Genomic DNA, 19,397 nt, shown 5'->3' on the forward strand with positions numbered 1-19,397 from the left:
CAGGTGTTAAAATCGGTTTCTAATTTTTTTAGCGGCCTCGAAACCCTGCAGCAGAACCGTCGTCACTCGATTTTCCTGCAGACAGTCAACCTAGGAGAAGTCGTTATGTGCCTGGAGGATTTGATCAACTACTTCGCGCAACCGGAAGATGACATGGAACATGAAGAACGACAGAACAGGCTTCGTGCCTTGCGTAACCGACAGGACTTGTTCCAGGAGGAAGGTGTTCTTAACCTGATCCTGGAGGCAATCGACAAAATGAACGTCATATCCTCGCAAGGCTTCTTGACATCCTTCCTGGCCAGTGAAGATACCGGTCAAAGCTGGGAAATGATCTCCGGCTATCTGTACCAACTGTTGGCAGCCATCATCAAGGGCAACCATACCAATTGTGCCCAATTCGCTAACGCTAATCGTTTGAACTGGCTTTTCTCCCGTTTGGGGTCCCAAGCCTCAAGTGAAGGTTCCGGTATGTTGGATGTACTCCACTGCGTTCTGATAGATTCGCCAGAGGCCTTGAACATGATGCGTGACGAACACATCAAGGTCATCATTTCTCTGCTCGAAAAGCACGGTCGCGATCCGAAAGTATTGGATGTGCTTTGTTCGCTTTGCGTCGGTAACGGAGTAGCTGTACGTTCTTCGCAGAACAACATTTGCGACTTCCTGCTTCCGGGCAAAAATCTGCTGCTACAAACGAGTTTGGTCGACCACGTAGCTAGCATCCGTCCAAATATTTTTGTTGGACGCGTCGAAGGATCTGCCGTGTATCAGAAGTGGTACTTTGAAGTCACCATGGACCATATCGAACAAACTACGCACATGTTCCCGCATCTAAGGATTGGTTGGGCTAACACCTCGGGCTACGTACCATATCCAGGTGGCGGTGAAAAGTGGGGTGGTAACGGAGTCGGTGATGATCTGTACTCGTATGGCTTCGATGGTGTATACTTTTGGTCCGCTGGACGAAAAACTCGCATTGCCAACGGGGAAATCACCGAACCTTTTATCAAAAAGAATGATGTTATTGGCTGTACTCTGGATTTGAGCGTACCGGTAATCCGTTTCACCTTTAACGGAGAACCTGTCCAGGGTTGCTTTACCGATTTCAACCTCAATGGAATGTTCTTCCCGGTCATGAGCTGTTCGTCAAAGCTGAGTTGTCGCTTCCTATTTGGAGGTGATCACGGAAGGCTGAAATACACTCCACCGGTAGGATTCTCCCCCCTAGTTCAATCCCTGATGCCTACCCAGAACCTCAGCTTGGATCCTTGTTTTTATTTTGGAAATCTGAGCAAGAACGTTTTGGCTGGACCATGGATGATTGAAGACGATTCGGCTTTCGTCCCGAAGCCGGTAGACACTTCAAGCGTTACGCTTCCGGCTTCGGTTGAAACCATCAAGGATAAGCTGGCCGAAAACATCCACGAAATGTGGGCCCTCAACAAAATTGAAGCCGGCTGGACTTGGGGTGAACGTCGCGACGACATGTACAGAATCCACCCATGTCTCACGTCGTTCGAAAAGTTACCAGCAGCCGAAAAACGTTACGACTGTCAACTGGCAGTTCAGACCCTAAAAACCATCCTATCCCTCGGATACTACATTTCTCTCGACAAACCACCGGCACGTATTCGTCCAATTCGACTGCCCAACGACCCATACATGCAGGGCAACGGCTACAAACCGGCGCCATTAGATTTGACAGCAGCCGTTCTAAACCCGAAAATGGAAGAACTCATCGATCTGCTGGCAGAAAATACCCACAACCTGTGGGCCAAGGAACGTATCCAGCAGGGTTGGACGTACGGCCTCAACGAAGACGGCGAAAATCGTCGCAGTCCGCATCTGGTACCGTACAGCAAGGTCGACGAAGCGATCAAGAAGGCTAACCGCGATACGGCCTCGGAAACCGTTCGCACTCTACTGATCTACGGCTACAACCTGGATCCACCGACTGGTGAAGCGAACGAAGCCCTGGCCGCGGAAGCTCTACGCCAGAAGTTTGCCGCCTTCAGAACCTACCGAGCGGAGAAGACCTACGCCGTAACTTCCGGGAAGTGGTACTTTGAGTTCGAAGTGCTGACTGCTGGACCAATGAGGGTTTGTTGAATACCTTAATCCTCTTTATCTTCAAGAAGTAATTCTTCTAACTTTGGTTTTAGGTCGGTTGGGCTCGGGCCGATTGTAATCCAGGTACCATGTTGGGAAGTGACGAATGTTCTTGGGCATTCGACGGCTACAATGTAAGTATAGAGCTAGCTTTTGCCGCAAAACTCTCCCTAGTCCTTCACACAATGACGCACACACACTTCTTTTATCGCAAAACACGGACACATATCACCTAAAGCCATAATTTAAACGATTTCGGATACCGTTAACAGAACAAAGCTCCCTTCACATTAAAAACATTTAATAAAAAAAACCACTTGATTGATGATCGAAGAACTAGAATAAATCTCAAATGGAAGTTTGTTTGACAATCCTCACCAACCCGAACCCTCAACAACTTGTAACTTCTGTTTCCCGTGCTTGGGTCCTTCTTTGGCCTCTTCGCACCACCAAAACAAACGCGCGCGCGCCCTGTCGAACGCAAGAGTAGGCACGTAAGCTACACCTGCACACGGTCGAAGACTTCGGTAGGCACTACCTGGTCGGAGACATCATCGGTTGCTTCATAGACGTCCATAATAAGAGCATGAGTAAGCACACAAACCCCCACAGATCATATCAGCTTCCAAGGGCTGAATGTTCTACGTTAATTTTGGTTTTTGTAACAGCTGTTTTGTAACGATTCGTTCGCGTTTATTTTTGTTCACCAACAACTCTGGTAATCATCCGACTGTGCCGTGAAACTCTCTCATCCACCTTTGTTTTTTGTATTTTGATCAATGACCTGGGTTTAGCAAATCAAACTTTGGACGTCCTATTTGAATTTTAAAAAAATGAGACACCCGGTCCCAAATCCTTCGATGTTCTTCGTTTAGCTACAATCTCCTCATCTCGATCAACTCACTACTGTTCTCTTTATCTCTTCTTCTCTTTTCTCACTTCACTCTATGTCTACAAACTATCAAAAACCTTAAACGACAACAACCAATTACAACCGAACCTATCAAACCTATACTCAAGCACAACTCTTTCACTCTCTCGAAAAAAAACCAACAACCAAAACCACATCCGCAAACGATTGGCTAATCCATGTTTTCCAAAATCGTTTCCCCCCGAAAAAAAAATTGTCCTAACCCTACGTCTAAAAATTTATAGGAAGAAAAAGTGTCTGGAGGTGCGACGGAATCATTCGGCAAACAGTGGGTACCAGGCGATATCGTTGGTGTATTTCTTGACTTAGTGGATCATACGATCAGTAAGAAATTTTGATCAAATTTTCCGAACCAAAACAAACAGCAAAACGAGCAAGCAAGCTAGCAAACAAGCAAACGCAAAATTTGTACTAAAACATTTTTCTGTTTCGGTTTTTTTTTAAATAATAATATATCGCAAACCTATAAGCAACTTTTCGTTTTTGGTATGGCAAAATCAGAACTACGGCTGCCTTACTACTACATATTTTTGTATAGATTTACTAGTTTATTCGACAAGCTCCATTTTTTTAAGATAAACAGTTTATCTTGCTTTGAACGATTATTGTAGTTAATACGTACGACAAAATCTTGGATAAGATGTTGTTCAACGATAGAAACAACGTTTGGATTTTTTTTTCAGACTGAGACCGGTTATCTTTTCGTCAATTTTCGCAAGGTCCGATTCAATTTTTCTCCTACTGACTGAAGACTGATTTTTGTCAAATTTTCTTCGAATACTTTTATTACACTTTTATATTCCGCAGTTTTTATGGTGCTGCAGAATCCGGTTCGAAGGACTAGTGCTAATACACCCCGAACATTGATTTTTCTCATTTCGAGGCATTTTAACCAATAATGGATGGCAAGATAAGGTTGAGAGTGTACTTTTTTCCACGTGAGCTAGTGGCCATGTAAAAATCGACCATACACATTTTGTTGGTTGGTCGGACTTGATTTATGGCTGCCTCAAAGTGCTTAAAATTTCAATTTTTACCCTTAAAAATAACCTATGGGGAAAGTGATGGAAACCGAAGATTGATTTTATTGCCAACTGGCTTGAAAATGCATAAACTTCAGCCGCAGCCCGTGGCATAGAGGATTGCCTTCAAGTCTTCTAAGCCAGCGGGCATGAGATCGAATCCCGGTCACTAAACTTTGTACGTTTTGAGGCACCTCTAAATCAAGTCTGATAGATGCAAATTTTGCACAGGTCAGTCTTCCCACTCCTTCTAAAAACTAGAATAACTTTTATGGAATTTAAAAAAAATAATAACTTATCAAATACAATAATCAGGCTTTATCTAAGCAAGATAAACTTATTTTCAAACATTAAACTGAGGCTAGCGAAATATCATCAAACTCAAATGGAGCACTTCATTGTAAAGTTTGAACCACAAACCTTTTGAGTAGTTGCCGATTGTTTTTTTCTGTTCAATTGCTCTGATTGGTCAGCGCTTTTTCTGATTTCTGATGGATTGAAACACCTTCACCCTTTCTTTCTCTATTGAATTTCGGCTCCCTCTAATTTGGCTAATTTTGTTTTGTATGGGTTTTCTCTTCAATTTTGGCATTATACTTTGATTTTATTTTTACCGTTTTCACCACCCGTTACCCTTGCACTCTAGCAACATATGTATACTTCCTTCTTCGCGCGGATAAACGCTGCAACTCTCAACTCAGTTCTGCTGTACCGAGAAAAGTAGAAGAGATTGTGATTGAATGAAATGCAAAAATATAGTGCCAATTGTGCATGCTATTTAGGCAATTTGGTTTGAAATTATCCACCTCATCTGCGACATGTACTTGAAAATTCACTTTAATCACTGTGTATTGTTAATCATTCATTCAGTATAATCTTGCTAACATTCGGTAATGATTGTAAATATTAACATTCCAGCTAACCATGATGCTTTGGGTAGTTTAATCCGCATTTTCGAATGATAGTTTTAATAATTTTACTAGAGTTTTTCCAAGGATTACATGATTTATTCGCTTGTAAAAAGTTTTGTTGGGATTTAAAACTCGCGTTTCTAATCAGTTCAAAAGTTTACTAGAAAGCTAAACCATAGTTTAAATCGATGCTACCTTATGCGCATGTCAGTAGAAAAGCTTCCAACTAACCAACTAACATCGTTATCTCAGAAGCTTCTCAGTGCTGCTAATGTGTGCCCAAAACTAACCGAACAGTTAAATCGTGTTAGCAGATCATTTACAAAATTTTCTCGAACTACTCCAGGTTTTTCACTGAATGGCGAACTGTTGATGGATGCCCTCGGTGGTGAAACCACTTTTGCCGATGTGAATGCTCCGGAAGGGGTTGGTTTTGTACCGGCCTGCACCATCGGAGTAAGTTCATGCGACCCGTTGAAAAAAAAAAATGACGCCTAAAGTTATGTTTCCGTCCTATTTTAGATTGGCCAGAAAGCCCGCGTCGTCTACGGTCAGGACGTCGATTCGCTAAAGTGGTTCACCACTTGCGGTCTGCAAGAAGGTTACGAACCGTTCTGTGTGTAAGTTTAACCTTTTCATGATGTTCTTGAAAGCTGTCTTCAATCCGACTTTTTCCTCATCCAGTAACATGAAACGTGCCGTCACGCACTGGTACACCAAGGACCAGCCGATCTTCGAGAACACCGAAGATATTCCGGACTGCAAGATCGATGTCACGCGTATACCAGGCGGTGCCGATCAGCCGCCGTGCATGAAGATCTCCCACAACACCTTCGAAACGATGGAGAAGGCGAACTGGGAGTTCCTGAGACTGTCTTTGCCGGTGACCTGCGATGCGAGCTTCATTGAGTAAGTAGAACTAAATTTGGGAAAAGGAATTTGCAAATTGTGATGAACAAAAACTAGCTTGTACCGATTGACCATTTTCCACCCTACCATTCCAGTGAACACGAAAAAATGCGCCGCTGGGAGGAGATCCGCATCCGGCAGCATCGGTTGTTGGCCGAAATTGACCACCAGCAGCCGGCTCACTTCGACCATATCATGAAGAGTGGATTCACCATGAACGATTTGAAGGGTCTGCAACGCAACTACTCGGACGATGCCGCCGAAGCCGACGAGGCGATGCGCAATGGACCCCAACGTCCTACACGGGTCACCCGCCGTGGAGTCGGCCTCAGCCCACCGGGTATCGAGATTAACGGCGAAACGCAACTATCCGACGGAGAAAACGCATACTCCGACAACGAACTGGAAGGCGACGAGCGCAAGAAGCGCGGCCGTAGTCCATTCCGACTGTTCAGCAAAAAACGCGACGCCAGCAAGGATAAGCCGAAGGATCGGCGAACCCCGGAACCGGATCCACGTAGAGCAGCTGCCCAGCCACGGGCCGTAGCTCGTAATGCTACTGGTCGTGCTTCGACGGCGGATATACGTGGCCAGCAGACTCCGACAGATCCTCGCAAGGCGATGACAAGCCCGCAAGGCGTCGAAACATCTGGTAGCGAAATCTACGACTCCGAGTGCTTGAAGCTTATCAACGAATACTTCTACGGTGTTCGTATCTTCCCTGGTCAAGATCCAACACACGTTTACGTCGGTTGGGTCACTACCCAGTACCATGTTCATAGCAAAGACTTCAGCAGGGATAAGGTTCGCCATGCGTCGATTTTTGTTGAAGACATCAATGGAAAAACCACCGAAGTGTAAGATTTCATTTATCATTTCTAAATGTAACCTTATATTAATCCAAATCTTCACTCACAGGGTGAATCGCCAATCCTGCTACATGGTTCGTGCCGATGAGCTCTTCAACGAAGTTTCTCAAGATGCATCAGGAAAGGGAGCTTCGCAAGGCATGTTCGTCGGTTGTTTCGTCGATACAGCCACTGGAACCATTCGGTTCACCTGTGAAGGAAAGGAAACCTCTCATGTTTTCCTTATGGAGCCAGAAACTAAACTCTTCCCTGCCATCTTTGTGGAAGCCACTAGTAAAGAAATTCTGCAAATTGAGCTTGGTAGAACACCGACCACTTTGCCTCTGTCGGCAGCTGTTCTTCCGACCAGCGATAAACATATCAATCCACAGTTCCCACCAAGATTGAAGGTCCAATGCCTTAAACCACATCAATGGGCTCGTGTACCGAACACTGCCCTGCAAGTGCATGCGCTGAAACTGTCCGACATCCGTGGATGGTCAATGCTTTGCGAAGATCCGTTATCGATGCTGGCTCTGCATATTCCTGAAGAAGATCGTTGCATCGACATCCTTGAGTTGATCGAAATGGATCGATTACTGTCTTTCCACGCGCATTCTCTTACGTTGTATTCGGCCTTGTGCTTCCAATCCAATTATAGAGCAGCGCACGCCTTATGCTCACACGTAGACCAAAAACAACTGCTGTACGCCATCCAATCGGAGTACATGAGCGGTCCACTACGTTTAGGTTTCTACGACCTGCTGATCTCGTTGCATCTCGAATCTCACGCTACCACAATGTAAAACGAATGCCTACTTAATCTTCCTAAATATTTCTAACGCATTTCTTTTTCATAATACAGGGAAGCCTGCAAGAACGAATTCATCATCCCGCTTGGCCCGGACCTCAAGGAACTGTACGCTGATCCGGAAATGTGCCACTCGCTACGTTCCCTTCAAACCCTTTCCGTTCAACCGGAACTGCACATGACTGAGATAGCGTAAGTTACTTCTGAACCAAGATAACGTATTAATCTGTCAACTTCCAACTCGACCCTAGCCCGATTGTGTCACGTGTGAACACTAGGGTCTTTTTTCATAGTAGAGCACTAAAGCAAGCACTTACCAATAATGCTTTTCATACTCTCGGAGTACTAAAAGTTCCCGCTCGTATACCTCGCTTATAGTTATTGTACATTTGCTTGAAACAATTTTTCAGTTGCGTTTGCCGATTGTGAAACAATAAAAATGTCTTTAGTTCGCCACCCTGTCCTATATCTCTTCTCTTGATGGGCATGCACTTCTCTCCCCTCCAGATCATCCAATACCCCACAATCGCATTGTACAACCTTAGTAGCACCAGATTCTTCCAGTGAACCGATCCCGGCGATTGATTCGCTCTATTCGCCGAAATTCCCATTGGAGGTGGTTCGAGAGTTTGTGATGGCCGCCCTCGACGAGGCGGTCCAGATCAATCAGGTACACAATCGCGATCCTATCGGTGGATCGAACGAAAATCTGTTCCTGTAAGTATTCCACTATACCTCACTAGCTTAGAACTAACTCTAAACGAAAATCTCTCAATCAAAGGCCGCTTATCAAGCTGACCGATCGTCTGCTTCTGGTGGGCACCATCACAAACGAAGACGTCGAGAAGCTGCTCATTATGATAGATCCGGAAACGTGGGATTCAAACTTTGAGAAGGAGGGCAAAGACGAACATCGCAAGGGTCTGCTGACGATGAAGATGGCTGAGGGAGCCAAGCTCCAAATGTGCTACCTTTTGCACCATCTATACGATGTACAGCTACGTCACAGAACCGAAAGTATCGTGGCTTTTGCTCACGATTACGTTTTCGATCTACAGCAGGATCAGCTGAGACGGTATGTTTGGTTATCTAACAGAATAAAAATTTAACATCAAATATAATTCCCGCGTTTTCTCCCGTACAGTTACATCGAAATCAAGCACTCCGATATGCCTAGTGCTGTGGCAGCGAAGAAGACTCGAGAGTTCCGTTGTCCACCACGAGAGCAGATGAATGCTATTTTGAACTTCAAGAACCTGGAAGGCGAAGACTTGGAGAATTGTTCCATTGGAAATGAGCTCCGTAGTACGCTGGGAGATTTTCATGATTCACTGATGGGCAAAGTATCTCTGAACGCCTTACAGGAGCCGGAAGAAGAGTCAAGCGATGCTCTCGACGATTCCAAGCCAGGTGCTCTGAAGAAATTGTACAGCTTTATCAATACCGTCAAGGAGCTGGAGGAAGATCCTAAAGAACCAGAAGAGGTTGAAAAGAAGACTCCAGAAGAAGTGTTTAGAAAGGTTCTTATCAAGCAACTGGTGTCCTGGGCCGAGGAATCCCAAATCGAAAATCCCAAATTGGTTAGGGAAATGTTCAGCTTGCTCGTTCGTCAATACGACACCATTGGTGAGATGATCAGCGCTTTGAACAAAACGTACGTCATTAATTCGAAAACTAAGGGCGACGTAGCGAACATGTGGATTGGTTTGAGCCAGATCCGTGCCCTTCTGCCTGTTCAGATGAGTCAAGAAGAGGAAGAGCTTATGCGAAAACGATTGTGGAAGCTGGTAAACAACCACACATTCTTCCAGCATCCTGATCTTATCAGAATTCTCAGAGTTCACGAAAACGTTATGGCAGTAATGATGAACACTCTAGGTCGTCGAGCTCAAGCACAAAGTGATGCTCCGGTGCAATCGTCCGAAGGTGAGGAAGCTCCTCCTAAGGAAAAGGACACATCACATCAGATGGTAGTAGCTTGCTGTCGTTTCCTGTGTTACTTCTGTCGCACAGGTCGTCAGAATCAGCGGGCTATGTTTGATCACTTCGACTTTTTGTTGGAGAACTCTAACATTTTACTGTCGCGTCCAAGCCTTCGAGGCTCTACACCACTTGATGTAGCCTATTCAAGTTTGATGGACAATACGGAGCTGGCATTGGCTCTTCGTGAGCATTACCTGGAAAAAATTGCAGTATACCTATCTCGTTGTGGCCTGCAGAGCAATTCTGAGCTGGTAGAACGTGGATATCCTGACTTGGGTTGGGATCCGGTGGAAGGTGAACGTTATCTTGATTTCCTGCGGTTCTGCGTCTGGGTCAATGGTGAAAGCGTCGAAGAAAATGCTAACCTGGTAATTCGCTTGTTGATTCGTCGTCCGGAGTGTTTGGGACCCGCGCTGCGTGGTGAAGGTGAAGGTCTTCTGAAGGCCATCACCGATGCCAACAAAATGTCTGAGAAGATCTCCGAGCGTAGAAAGATGCATGATGAGGCCGAAGGAACGATTTCTGGCTTGGGTTTCTCGCATCCTCTTCCAGAGGGAGACGATGATGAGGACTATATCGATACTGGAGCCGCAATTCTTAGCTTCTATTGTACGCTGGTTGATCTGTTGGGACGATGCGCTCCGGACGCATCCGTCATTGAGCTGGGTAAAAACGAATCGCTCAGAGCACGTGCCATTTTGCGTTCTCTTGTACCATTGGAAGATCTACAAGGAGTGCTGAGTCTCAAGTTCACCCTTAAAAACCCAGCCGCTGGTGAAGAACGACCCAAGTCTGATGTGCCATCTGGATTGGTGCCTGGACATAAGCAGAGTGTCGTCTTATTCTTAGAACGTGTCTATGGAATCGAAACGCATGAACTCTTCTTCCGTCTGCTAGAAGACTCCTTCTTGCCAGATCTTCGTACTGCCACAATGCTGGATCGTAGCGACGGTTCTGAAAGTGACATGGCTTTGTCCATGAATCGTTACATTGGTAACTCTATTCTTCCACTACTGATCAAGCACAGCAAATTCTACAACGAGGCAGAAAACTACGCCAGTCTGTTAGACGCAACTTTACATACAGTGTACCGCATGTCTAAGAACCGTATGCTCACTAAAGGTCAACGTGAGGCTGTATCGGACTTCTTGGTGGCCCTTACTTCGGCTATGCATCCAGCTATGTTGCTGAAGCTTTTGCGTAAACTTACCGTTGATGTATCCAAACTATCAGAGTATACAACTGTCGCACTGCGTTTGTTGACTTTACACTACGATCGCTGTGCCAAGTACTACGGCACTACTGGAAGTGGACAGGCTACTCAATTCGGAGCATCATCTGATGAGGAAAAACGCCTTACCATGCTGTTGTTCTCCAACATCTTCGATTCTCTCAGCAATATGGATTATGATCCAGAGTTGTTCGGTAAGGCCTTACCTTGTCTCATTGCAATCGGATGTGCTCTGCCTCCAGATTACAGTTTGTCCAAGACTTCGGATGACGACTTGTATGGAAAACCTACGAGCAACCCCGATCAACCACACTACAATCCGCAACCAATTGACACCAGCATTGTGCAGTTGACAAACGACCTTAACTCAATCGTTCAGAAGTTCAGCGAACACTATCATGATGCCTGGGCCAGCAGAAAATTGGAGAATGGATGGAGCTACGGCGATCAGTGGTCTGATTCTAACAAGACCCACCCGCGTTTGAAGCCGTATAACATGCTTAGCGAATACGTAAGACTATCATTTGCTCGAAATCCAAAATCTTAACATTATTCTTGCTTTACTTTGATAGGAAAAAGAACGCTACAAGGAACCGGTACGTGAAAGTCTCAAGGCACTTTTGGCTCTCAATTGGCGCGTTGAACACTCCGAAGGAGACGTTCCACTTTCGAACCGTGGATCCATGCGTAGGCAATCCAAACCAAATCTTGTAAGTTTACTTTTCTCCCCAACCCCACAAACCTTAATATCTAACACGAAACCCTCATTCTTGAAATTCAAAATTCTGATTCACCACTATTTGGAATATGCGTTACCCTCGAAAAAACCACAATCACACCTGCCGTCCTATTTGGAATACTGGGCGATACTGAACTCCAAACACCACGGTATCCTCTGTGTGTCCCCTGTAAACGTACACTGCTAACACCCATAGGAATTACAGCTGGATACTTCTGGTTCTCCGTTCAACTACAACCCGCATCCGGTTGACATGACCAACTTGACGCTGAGCAGAGAGATGCAAAACATGGCCGAACGTCTGGCAGAAAATGCACATGACATCTGGGCCAAGAAGAAGTTCGAAGAGTTGAACAAATGTGGAGGAGCGGTTCATGCCCAACTGGTTCCCTACGATCTGCTTACGGACAAAGAGAAGCGTAAGGATCGCGAACGTTCTCAGGAATTCCTGAAGTATCTGCAGTACCAGGGATTGAAGCTACACAAGTAAGAGGTGCAACAAGTTCACCCGTATATTTAGTCATTCACATTCTTCTCTCTTCAACAGGCCAACTCGTGGTATGACCGAGGAGCCGGGTATCACTGCTGCCGCCATCGAAGCTCGCTTTGCCTACTCACTGTTGGAGAAATTGATTTCGTACATTGATCGTGCAACGATCAACATGAAACTGCTGAAACCATCGACCACCTTCAGCAGACGGTCGTCATTTAAGACCTGCACCAGAGATATCAAATTCTTCTCGAAGGTGGTGCTACCTTTAATTGAGAAATATTTCTCGAGCAATCGTAACTACTTCATTGCGATTGCTACCGCTACCAATAACATTGGCGCTGCGTCCCTCAAGGAGAAGGAAATGGTTGCGGCACTGTTCTGTAAACTGGCTAACTTGCTGCGTAACCGCATGGCAGCTTTCGGTGCCGACGTTAGGATCACTGTCCGGTGTTTGCAAGTCCTCGTTAAGAGCATTGACGCAAAAACTTTGGTCAAGAACTGTCCCGAGTTTATTCGTACTTCTATGTTGACGTTCTTCAACAACACGGCCGATGACTTGGGTCAAACGATAGTGAATCTGACTGATGGTAAATATGATCGACTTCGTGGTACGCACTTGAAAACGTCGACTTCGTTAGCCTACGTTAATCAGGTAATATTACCGGTGTTGACGGCTCTGTTCGATCATCTAGCAGCGTGCGAGTACGGCAGCGATCTTCTTCGTAAGTACCTTCTAGTAAAATAATGATATCCTAATTCTAAGGTTTTTTTTTTAATTCAGTGGATGAAATCCAGGTAGCGTCTTATAAGATCTTATCCGCCTTGTACACATTAGGAACGGATGGCACACTTACGCGTGATCGTAAATATTTGAAAACCGAGATTGAACGCCACAAACCAGCGTTGGGATCATGTTTAGGAGCCTTCAGTTCCTGTTTCCCGGTGGCTTTCCTCGAACCACATGCCAACAAGCACAATCCATTCTCGCTGTTGAATCGTATCGCGGATACATCACTGGAAGCGCAAGATATCATGACCAAAATGGAAGGTTCTATGCCTACTCTGGAGGCCATTCTGACCGAGGTGGATCATTTCGTGAACTCTGAAAAGACCTATCATGATGCGCAATATATTATCGACGTTATTTTGCCGCTACTTTGTTCGTATCTTCCGTTCTGGTGGAACCAAGGACCCGATAATGTGAGTCCACAGTCTGGTAATCACGTCACCATGGTTACAGCGGAGCACATGAATCTTCTGCTGAAGAACGTGTTGAAGATGATCAGAAAGGCTATCGCCAACGAGAACGCTCCGTGGATGACCCGTATTGCAAGCTTCACACAACAGATCATCATCAACAGTTCCGAAGAGTTGCTGAAGGATGTGTTCCTACCCCTTGCAGAACGCGTCAAAAAGCGTGTGGACAGTTTGTTCCACAAAGAGGAGAGCTTGCGAGGCTTCCTCAAGTCTTCCACGGACGATACATCACAAATCGAGGCTCAAATTCAAGAGGATTGGCAACTGTTGGTTCGTGATATCTACTCGTTCTATCCGCTGCTGATCAAGTACGTCGATCTTCAACGTAATCACTGGCTGAAGGATAACATTTCCGAGGCCGAAGAGCTCTACAACTACGTTGCGGAGATCTTCAATGTGTGGTCCAAGAGCCAATACTTCCTCAAGGAAGAACAGAACTTCATTTCGGCCAACGAAATTGACAACATGGCGTTGATCATGCCTACGGCCACCCGAAGATCTGCCAATGTTTCCGGAGATGTTCCTGCAGCTGGAGGTAAAATTAAGAAGAAGAAACGATCGCGCGATAAAAAACGCGACAAGGATAAGGAGATCCAGTCCAGCTTGATGGTAGCCTGCTTGAAGCGTCTGCTTCCAGTTGGGTTGAACTTGTTTGCCGGTAAGGAGCAGGAATTGGTGCAGCATTGCAAGGATCGTTACCTCAAGGTATGGTTGTCCCTCAGCTTGAAATAAAGTTTTGAAAACTATTAAGTTGAGTAATCGCTATTTTAGAAAATGCAAGAATACGAGGTGATCGAGTTTGCCCGGACACAGCTGACTCTTCCGGATAAACTTGATCCAGCTGACGAAATGTCCTGGCAGCACTATCTGTACTCGAAGCTAGGCAAGAAGGAAGAAGTGGTCGTGCAGGAATCGTTGGAGAAGGTAGACAAGAAACAGGGCAACAAGATTGAGGATACCGTCGAACGGATCGTCGCCATGGCCAAGGTTCTATACGGATTGCATATGGTAAGTGTTCCGATTGTCCAATTTGATCCCCCATGCGCGCCCCATCTTCTTGTGTCGTACTACATCCACTCTACCTCTCGAGATCAGCCCCAAATCATTCCAGTACATTTAAAAAAAAAAGTTGATCTGTTCAACATCCACATCCTCGTAGATCGCCAATGTTTAAAAATCCAAAATGTTAAGCCATTCAAGAAGTTACATATTGTTTTCTAAAATACACTATTATTTCCGGTATATATCGTAGATCGACCATCCACAACAGCAAAGTAAAAATGTTTATAGAAGTTGTGTCTCGATACAGAGAAAGCGAGCGGTTATTGCTTGTTTCAGACATGTCTCCTTACATTCACTGCCAAGGTTTATAGTTTATATTTTGTTGCTCGAAAAAATCTTAATTCTATTTGTTTTTTTTTTAATTTTTGTGAGTTATTGTTTTTTACTTCACTGCCGTAATAGTTGTTGTACTGCCAAAACGAGAATTGTTAAAAACTATAATCTTCTCGAATTTACCATATTAATGCATACAATCAATTAGTTTTGTTTCTCTCACATTTCTTTTCCAAAACTAACAAATACTGAAGCCAAGCCAGCGCAAAATTTCACCATTACACCAGATCATCCATCCGACCGTTGGAATTCATCCGTTGAAAGATTCTGTAGAAGAACCCTTTCCACATCCTGATCATTGCATTAACACGCATAGAAAGGACATTCCATTTCCTTTCCTGTATTTTACAAAAACAGATATTCCCAGAAAAAATATCCTTAAAAAATTATCTTGCCTATGGATAATCACAAGCTAGCTAGTCAGCTCTTTGGTTTATTTCCCAAAAACTGTCAAAACTTCAGCAAAAAATAATAAAACAATCAATTCACTAGTTACCGATTCTACTAGCACTTCTACTAGATAATAAATACATTGTAGAACTACCGTTGCAACCTTGGTTGGAATTTCATATTAATCCAAAGCTAATCCAATTCAGGATCAATGGTTCAGTTTCAAAACCAATCACACACAAGCCGACTGCACGTTGCATTCCAGAAGTTAATCGTTCAAATTACAATATTGTTCTCGACGCAAAACAGTCTCTGTCTATCTGTCTATTTTAAAATGAAAACCGAGTAAATGTAAATGAGATCTAACTTCGCACTTTTTGTCCATTAATCTCGATCCAATCTTTTACGTACCGCCATCATTGATTCATTTCTCTACTATTTTCCCATCCAGATAATTTGCATTTGTTCTAGTTTGAATGTTTCCTTTGTTGATAATTTTTTTTTCAACTAATTGTTTTTGAATGTTTAAATGGTTTAAAAAAACTGCATTTAAAATTGAAGTATTTCTGATACATTTTTTTGAAATCATAAGTTCCGAAGACTCTTGAGTCTCAAAAAGATAGCCAGTAATCATTGTTTAATTCTTCATTGCGTTCTAAGGGTATGTATTCAAAGGAGGTAATCATATTGAAAATACCAGCACCTATTCCTATCAAGGTGCGAACAGGTTCCATATTGGTCGCATAGGGAACAAAAATTTTGACTTAAGGTTCATTCAGAAACACGTCGATCTTCTACCAATGTGAAATTGATTCATAAAACAAACATACGTTGCTAGATTTTTTATGAAATTTTCAAAACCTTGAGGGCTGAAATAGTCCCTTAGCTTGCGAAAAGGCCCTATGCCAAATTTCAGCTCATTTTAATTATTCTAAGCGGTCGCTCAACGCTCAACTTCAATTAGTTTTGCTAAATTACCCAGCAAACATTTTTGTAGGTATATTATTCTGCTGTTTTGATATACGTTCCATATACATTATTATATGTAGAATGATCGTATGAAAGTTGAAAAAATAACATTTACCTACCAAAGTGGAGACAATATACATACATACATAAATTTCATTCCTTTCTAGAGCGACGAAAACTATACCAATTAGGCGTTATCCGACATCTTATTCGTACCTATCCGAAGTTAGCAAGAGAGCGCAAGATTTTGCTCTCATAGCCTTCAAATTGTTTTTTTTTTTTTTTTTAATTAATTTATTAACTAAATCTGACCTTTACGTGTACCGCCTTATTTGGTCAAGCGTTGTTTGTTTGTTTTTTTTTGTGTTACATATCAATATTACAATTCATTATTATTTGACACACACTTTTATAGAGATTGTAATTCTTCTGTTGTAAAATACTTTTTATATCTGGAGGAACACCGAATTTCCTCAATTCAATCCAAAGAAGTCGCCTGTCCCTCGATTCAAAGTTACAGCATTCGAAGATCATGTGATTCGGTGTTGCCTCTGCACTCCCACACGAACAAGATGCTGAAGTAACAATGTTGTTCCTGTACAGGTGTGCTGGTAGTTTCGAGTGATTGGAGATTAGTTTCGATAGGATGATAACTTCTCGTCTGGTAAGATCATACGTCACGAACCATGGATTATCTTGCACTTCAGGAATGATGTCATAGCAGAATCTTCCTTTACTTCCAGTACTCCACTGATGTTGCCACTCATGCAGTGCATTCCGTTTAGATGGAAAATGGAAATCGAACTTTGACAATTCCGCTGTGTTGGGAGTTCCATGCTCAGCTGCGTATTTCGCAGCCGTATCAGCCGATTCGTTTAAAGTAATTCCTTTATGTGCTGGAACCCACAATAGAACAATTTCGTATCCCAGGTCTGACAGATTAGCAATACATTTTCTTATGCGAAACCACATTTCGCCCATAGCACTAACAACCTTATTATTCTGTAGGTACATTAAACTGCTTTTACTATCTGACATAATCAGATATTTGCTTTGAGGCTGGGTTGCAATTATTTCAAGAGCGCATTGAAGCGCAAACAACTCAGCGTTGAAGACTGAAACCACTTTTGGAAGTTTGTAGTGTATGGGATGAATACCAAAATTTGTCACTAATCCTGCTCCGACATTCTCTCCGCTCTTAGATCCATCTGTTGCAATCTGCCTAAAATTTTCGTATTTTGAAAGCACCAACTGGCTCAAAACACGATTCCACTCATCGCTGCGTAACACTCGTTTTTTAGTAAGTGTAAGGTCGATGGTCGGGGTACAATTACTAATTTCTCTCTCGTAGATGAAACAGGGTAATGTCGGTAGTATATTTGCATTAGGTTCGTGGTTATTTATTTCCAGTATGCTACGTTGTATTTGTGTAACAGGCGTTGTTCCCAGTACAACAGGTCTGACATACTCGTTATGCCAGTTTTCAAAAGAAAATCTTTTGTTTACGAATTTGTCCGAGGTAATGATTCGCCTATGCCTAAGAGGCATCAAACCAGCGATAACCTCTAGAGATGAAGTGTGTGTAGTTTTGGTAGCACCTATGCACACTCTTATACACTTCCATTGGATACGGTCAAGTTGAATAGCAATCCATTCCGGGCAGTCTCCCAGTAAGAGGCCTCCGTACTCTAGAATTGCTCGGATATTTGATTTATAGACCTTCAGAAGCACAGATGGATGGGAACCCCATTTCTGACCAGCCACACTTCGCAGAAAATTTATGTAAGGAGCTGTGCGTTTTTTTAAATAGCAAACATGTCGATTCCACGATAAAGTTGTAGTTAAATACATTCCAAGAAATTTGGCAGATACGTCATACTGTGCAACATATGCATTGATTCTCAACACAGGGAGGTGGCGTGGTTTTCTACTTGCAAACATCAATGCTTTGCATTTCTGAGGAGAAAGCGCTAAGCCCAGATCGTCTATCAGATTGGAGAAACATGAAATTCCGTTTTGAACAGTCGATCCGATTTGTTCAATATCAGTTCCCTTTGCAATGAGCGAAACATCGTCGGCATAGTTCACCACAATGAGTCCAGGAATAGCAGCGGTTGTCCGGATTGCATTGTTGATGAAAATGTTGAAGCATATTGGGCTCAACGGAGAACCTTGTGGAAGTCCAACCCAAGTAGTCCTGTGTATCACTGTTGAAGCATCCAAAGTGACTGCCAGACGCCTTTCACGAAACAGTTCGTAAACCGCTCTGACGATTTGTGGAGGAATCTCCCACCTTAAGAGCTCATCGACTAGTTTGTTTATGTTCACACAATCGTACGCACTTTTGATATCGAGCATACAGAAAAGAGATCGTTGTCTGGTAGTGAGAGCTTGTTTGGCAGTATTTACAACCACATGTAAAGCATCTTGAGTCCCCCGCCCCTTTCGAAAGCCATACATCTCGTTAGCAAAAAGACCCCTTGATTCCATATGCCACTCCAGACGAGATTTTAGCATACCTTCGTATAGTTTCCGCAAACATGAAGCTAAAGCTATAGGTCTGTACGATTTAGCTTCAGTAGACGGCTGATCGGGCTTTAAAATAGTCACTATGCGAAACGTTTTCCATTCTTCCGGAATAAATCCAGAGTTGAAAATTGCGTTGAACGTTTGCAGCAATATTTTCTTAGCAGCATATGGCAATTTCCGAATGGCGATGTATGGGACTAAGTCAAGACCAGGAGAAGTATTTTTGGTTTGGTCTATAGTATTCGTAAGATCACTCATCGAGAATATGTCAGATGTTGAGGCTCGTTGTCCAATACACGACATGTGGTAGGGTTCAAGAACTGAGGGGGGAGCAAGGTTATTTACTATTTGTTCTACTAGTAGAGGATCTCTTAGTTTATTGGATTCTCCAGTTCTCCCTTTGAAACGTTTTGCCATTCTCCAAAGACTCGATAGAGAGGTTTCGCCTGTGAGAGAATCACAAAAACTTTCCCACGAAGCTCTTTTCTTTTTCTTGGTGAGGATTTTCAGCTCCTTTTCTTCCTTTTTATAACTTTCGTATAAACTGTATGTGTATCCGTTTTCTCTCCATCTCCTGAACTTCGATTTCACTATCACTACTTTGGATTCCAACTCTGAATCCCACCATGGTTGGAGTTTTCTCCGAGTATTGTTTTGAGTTGGGGAGATGGAAGAACCCATCATAGCGTCAGTGATCACACCCCTAAAGCCCTCGTAGGTCAGTTCACTGTTTTCACTCACTTTATCGTTCACTATTTCACTGTATTTGTTCCAGTCAATCTTCTTGAAACTGTTCACATAGCTCATTCCAACTAAAGTGTCAGTTTCGATCAGGATAGGGATGTGATCACTACCATATGGAGAATC

The 19,397-nt window shown here is 43.5% G+C and overlaps 1 protein-coding gene across 30 annotated transcripts in view; it reads left to right on the forward strand.

Moving 5' to 3' along the window:
* LOC129746673 (ryanodine receptor) overlaps positions 1–19,397 on the forward strand; it is a 146,039-nt gene that overhangs the window by 107,892 nt on the left and 18,750 nt on the right. For 8 of the 30 annotated variants that reach the window (XM_055740499.1, XM_055740498.1, XM_055740494.1 and 5 more), the window contains 18 exons: positions 33–2,103; positions 2,166–2,246; positions 3,268–3,367; positions 5,323–5,432; positions 5,499–5,596; positions 5,661–5,885; positions 5,981–6,742; positions 6,804–7,535; positions 7,599–7,736; positions 8,052–8,261; positions 8,326–8,619; positions 8,689–11,269; positions 11,331–11,468; positions 11,694–11,983; positions 12,045–12,712; positions 12,772–13,952; positions 14,019–14,255; positions 14,500–14,612. In XM_055740499.1, coding sequence (XP_055596474.1) covers positions 33–2,103; positions 2,166–2,246; positions 3,268–3,367; positions 5,323–5,432; positions 5,499–5,596; positions 5,661–5,885; positions 5,981–6,742; positions 6,804–7,535; positions 7,599–7,736; positions 8,052–8,261; positions 8,326–8,619; positions 8,689–11,269; positions 11,331–11,468; positions 11,694–11,983; positions 12,045–12,712; positions 12,772–13,952; positions 14,019–14,255; positions 14,500–14,612 — 10,029 coding nt within the window. Of the gene's footprint in view, positions 1–32; positions 2,104–2,165; positions 2,247–2,602; positions 2,703–3,267; positions 3,368–5,322; positions 5,433–5,498; positions 5,597–5,660; positions 5,886–5,980; positions 6,743–6,803; positions 7,536–7,598; positions 7,737–8,051; positions 8,262–8,325; positions 8,620–8,688; positions 11,270–11,330; positions 11,469–11,693; positions 11,984–12,044; positions 12,713–12,771; positions 13,953–14,018; positions 14,256–14,499; positions 14,613–19,397 lie in introns of all 30 variants that reach the window. The other 22 variants (XM_055740512.1, XM_055740516.1, XM_055740515.1 and 19 more) reach the window with 9 other exon arrangements.

The sequence above is a fragment of the Uranotaenia lowii genome, chromosome 2 (assembly GCF_029784155.1).
Source record: "Uranotaenia lowii strain MFRU-FL chromosome 2, ASM2978415v1, whole genome shotgun sequence".
Lineage (NCBI taxonomy): Eukaryota > Metazoa > Arthropoda > Insecta > Diptera > Culicidae > Uranotaenia > Uranotaenia lowii.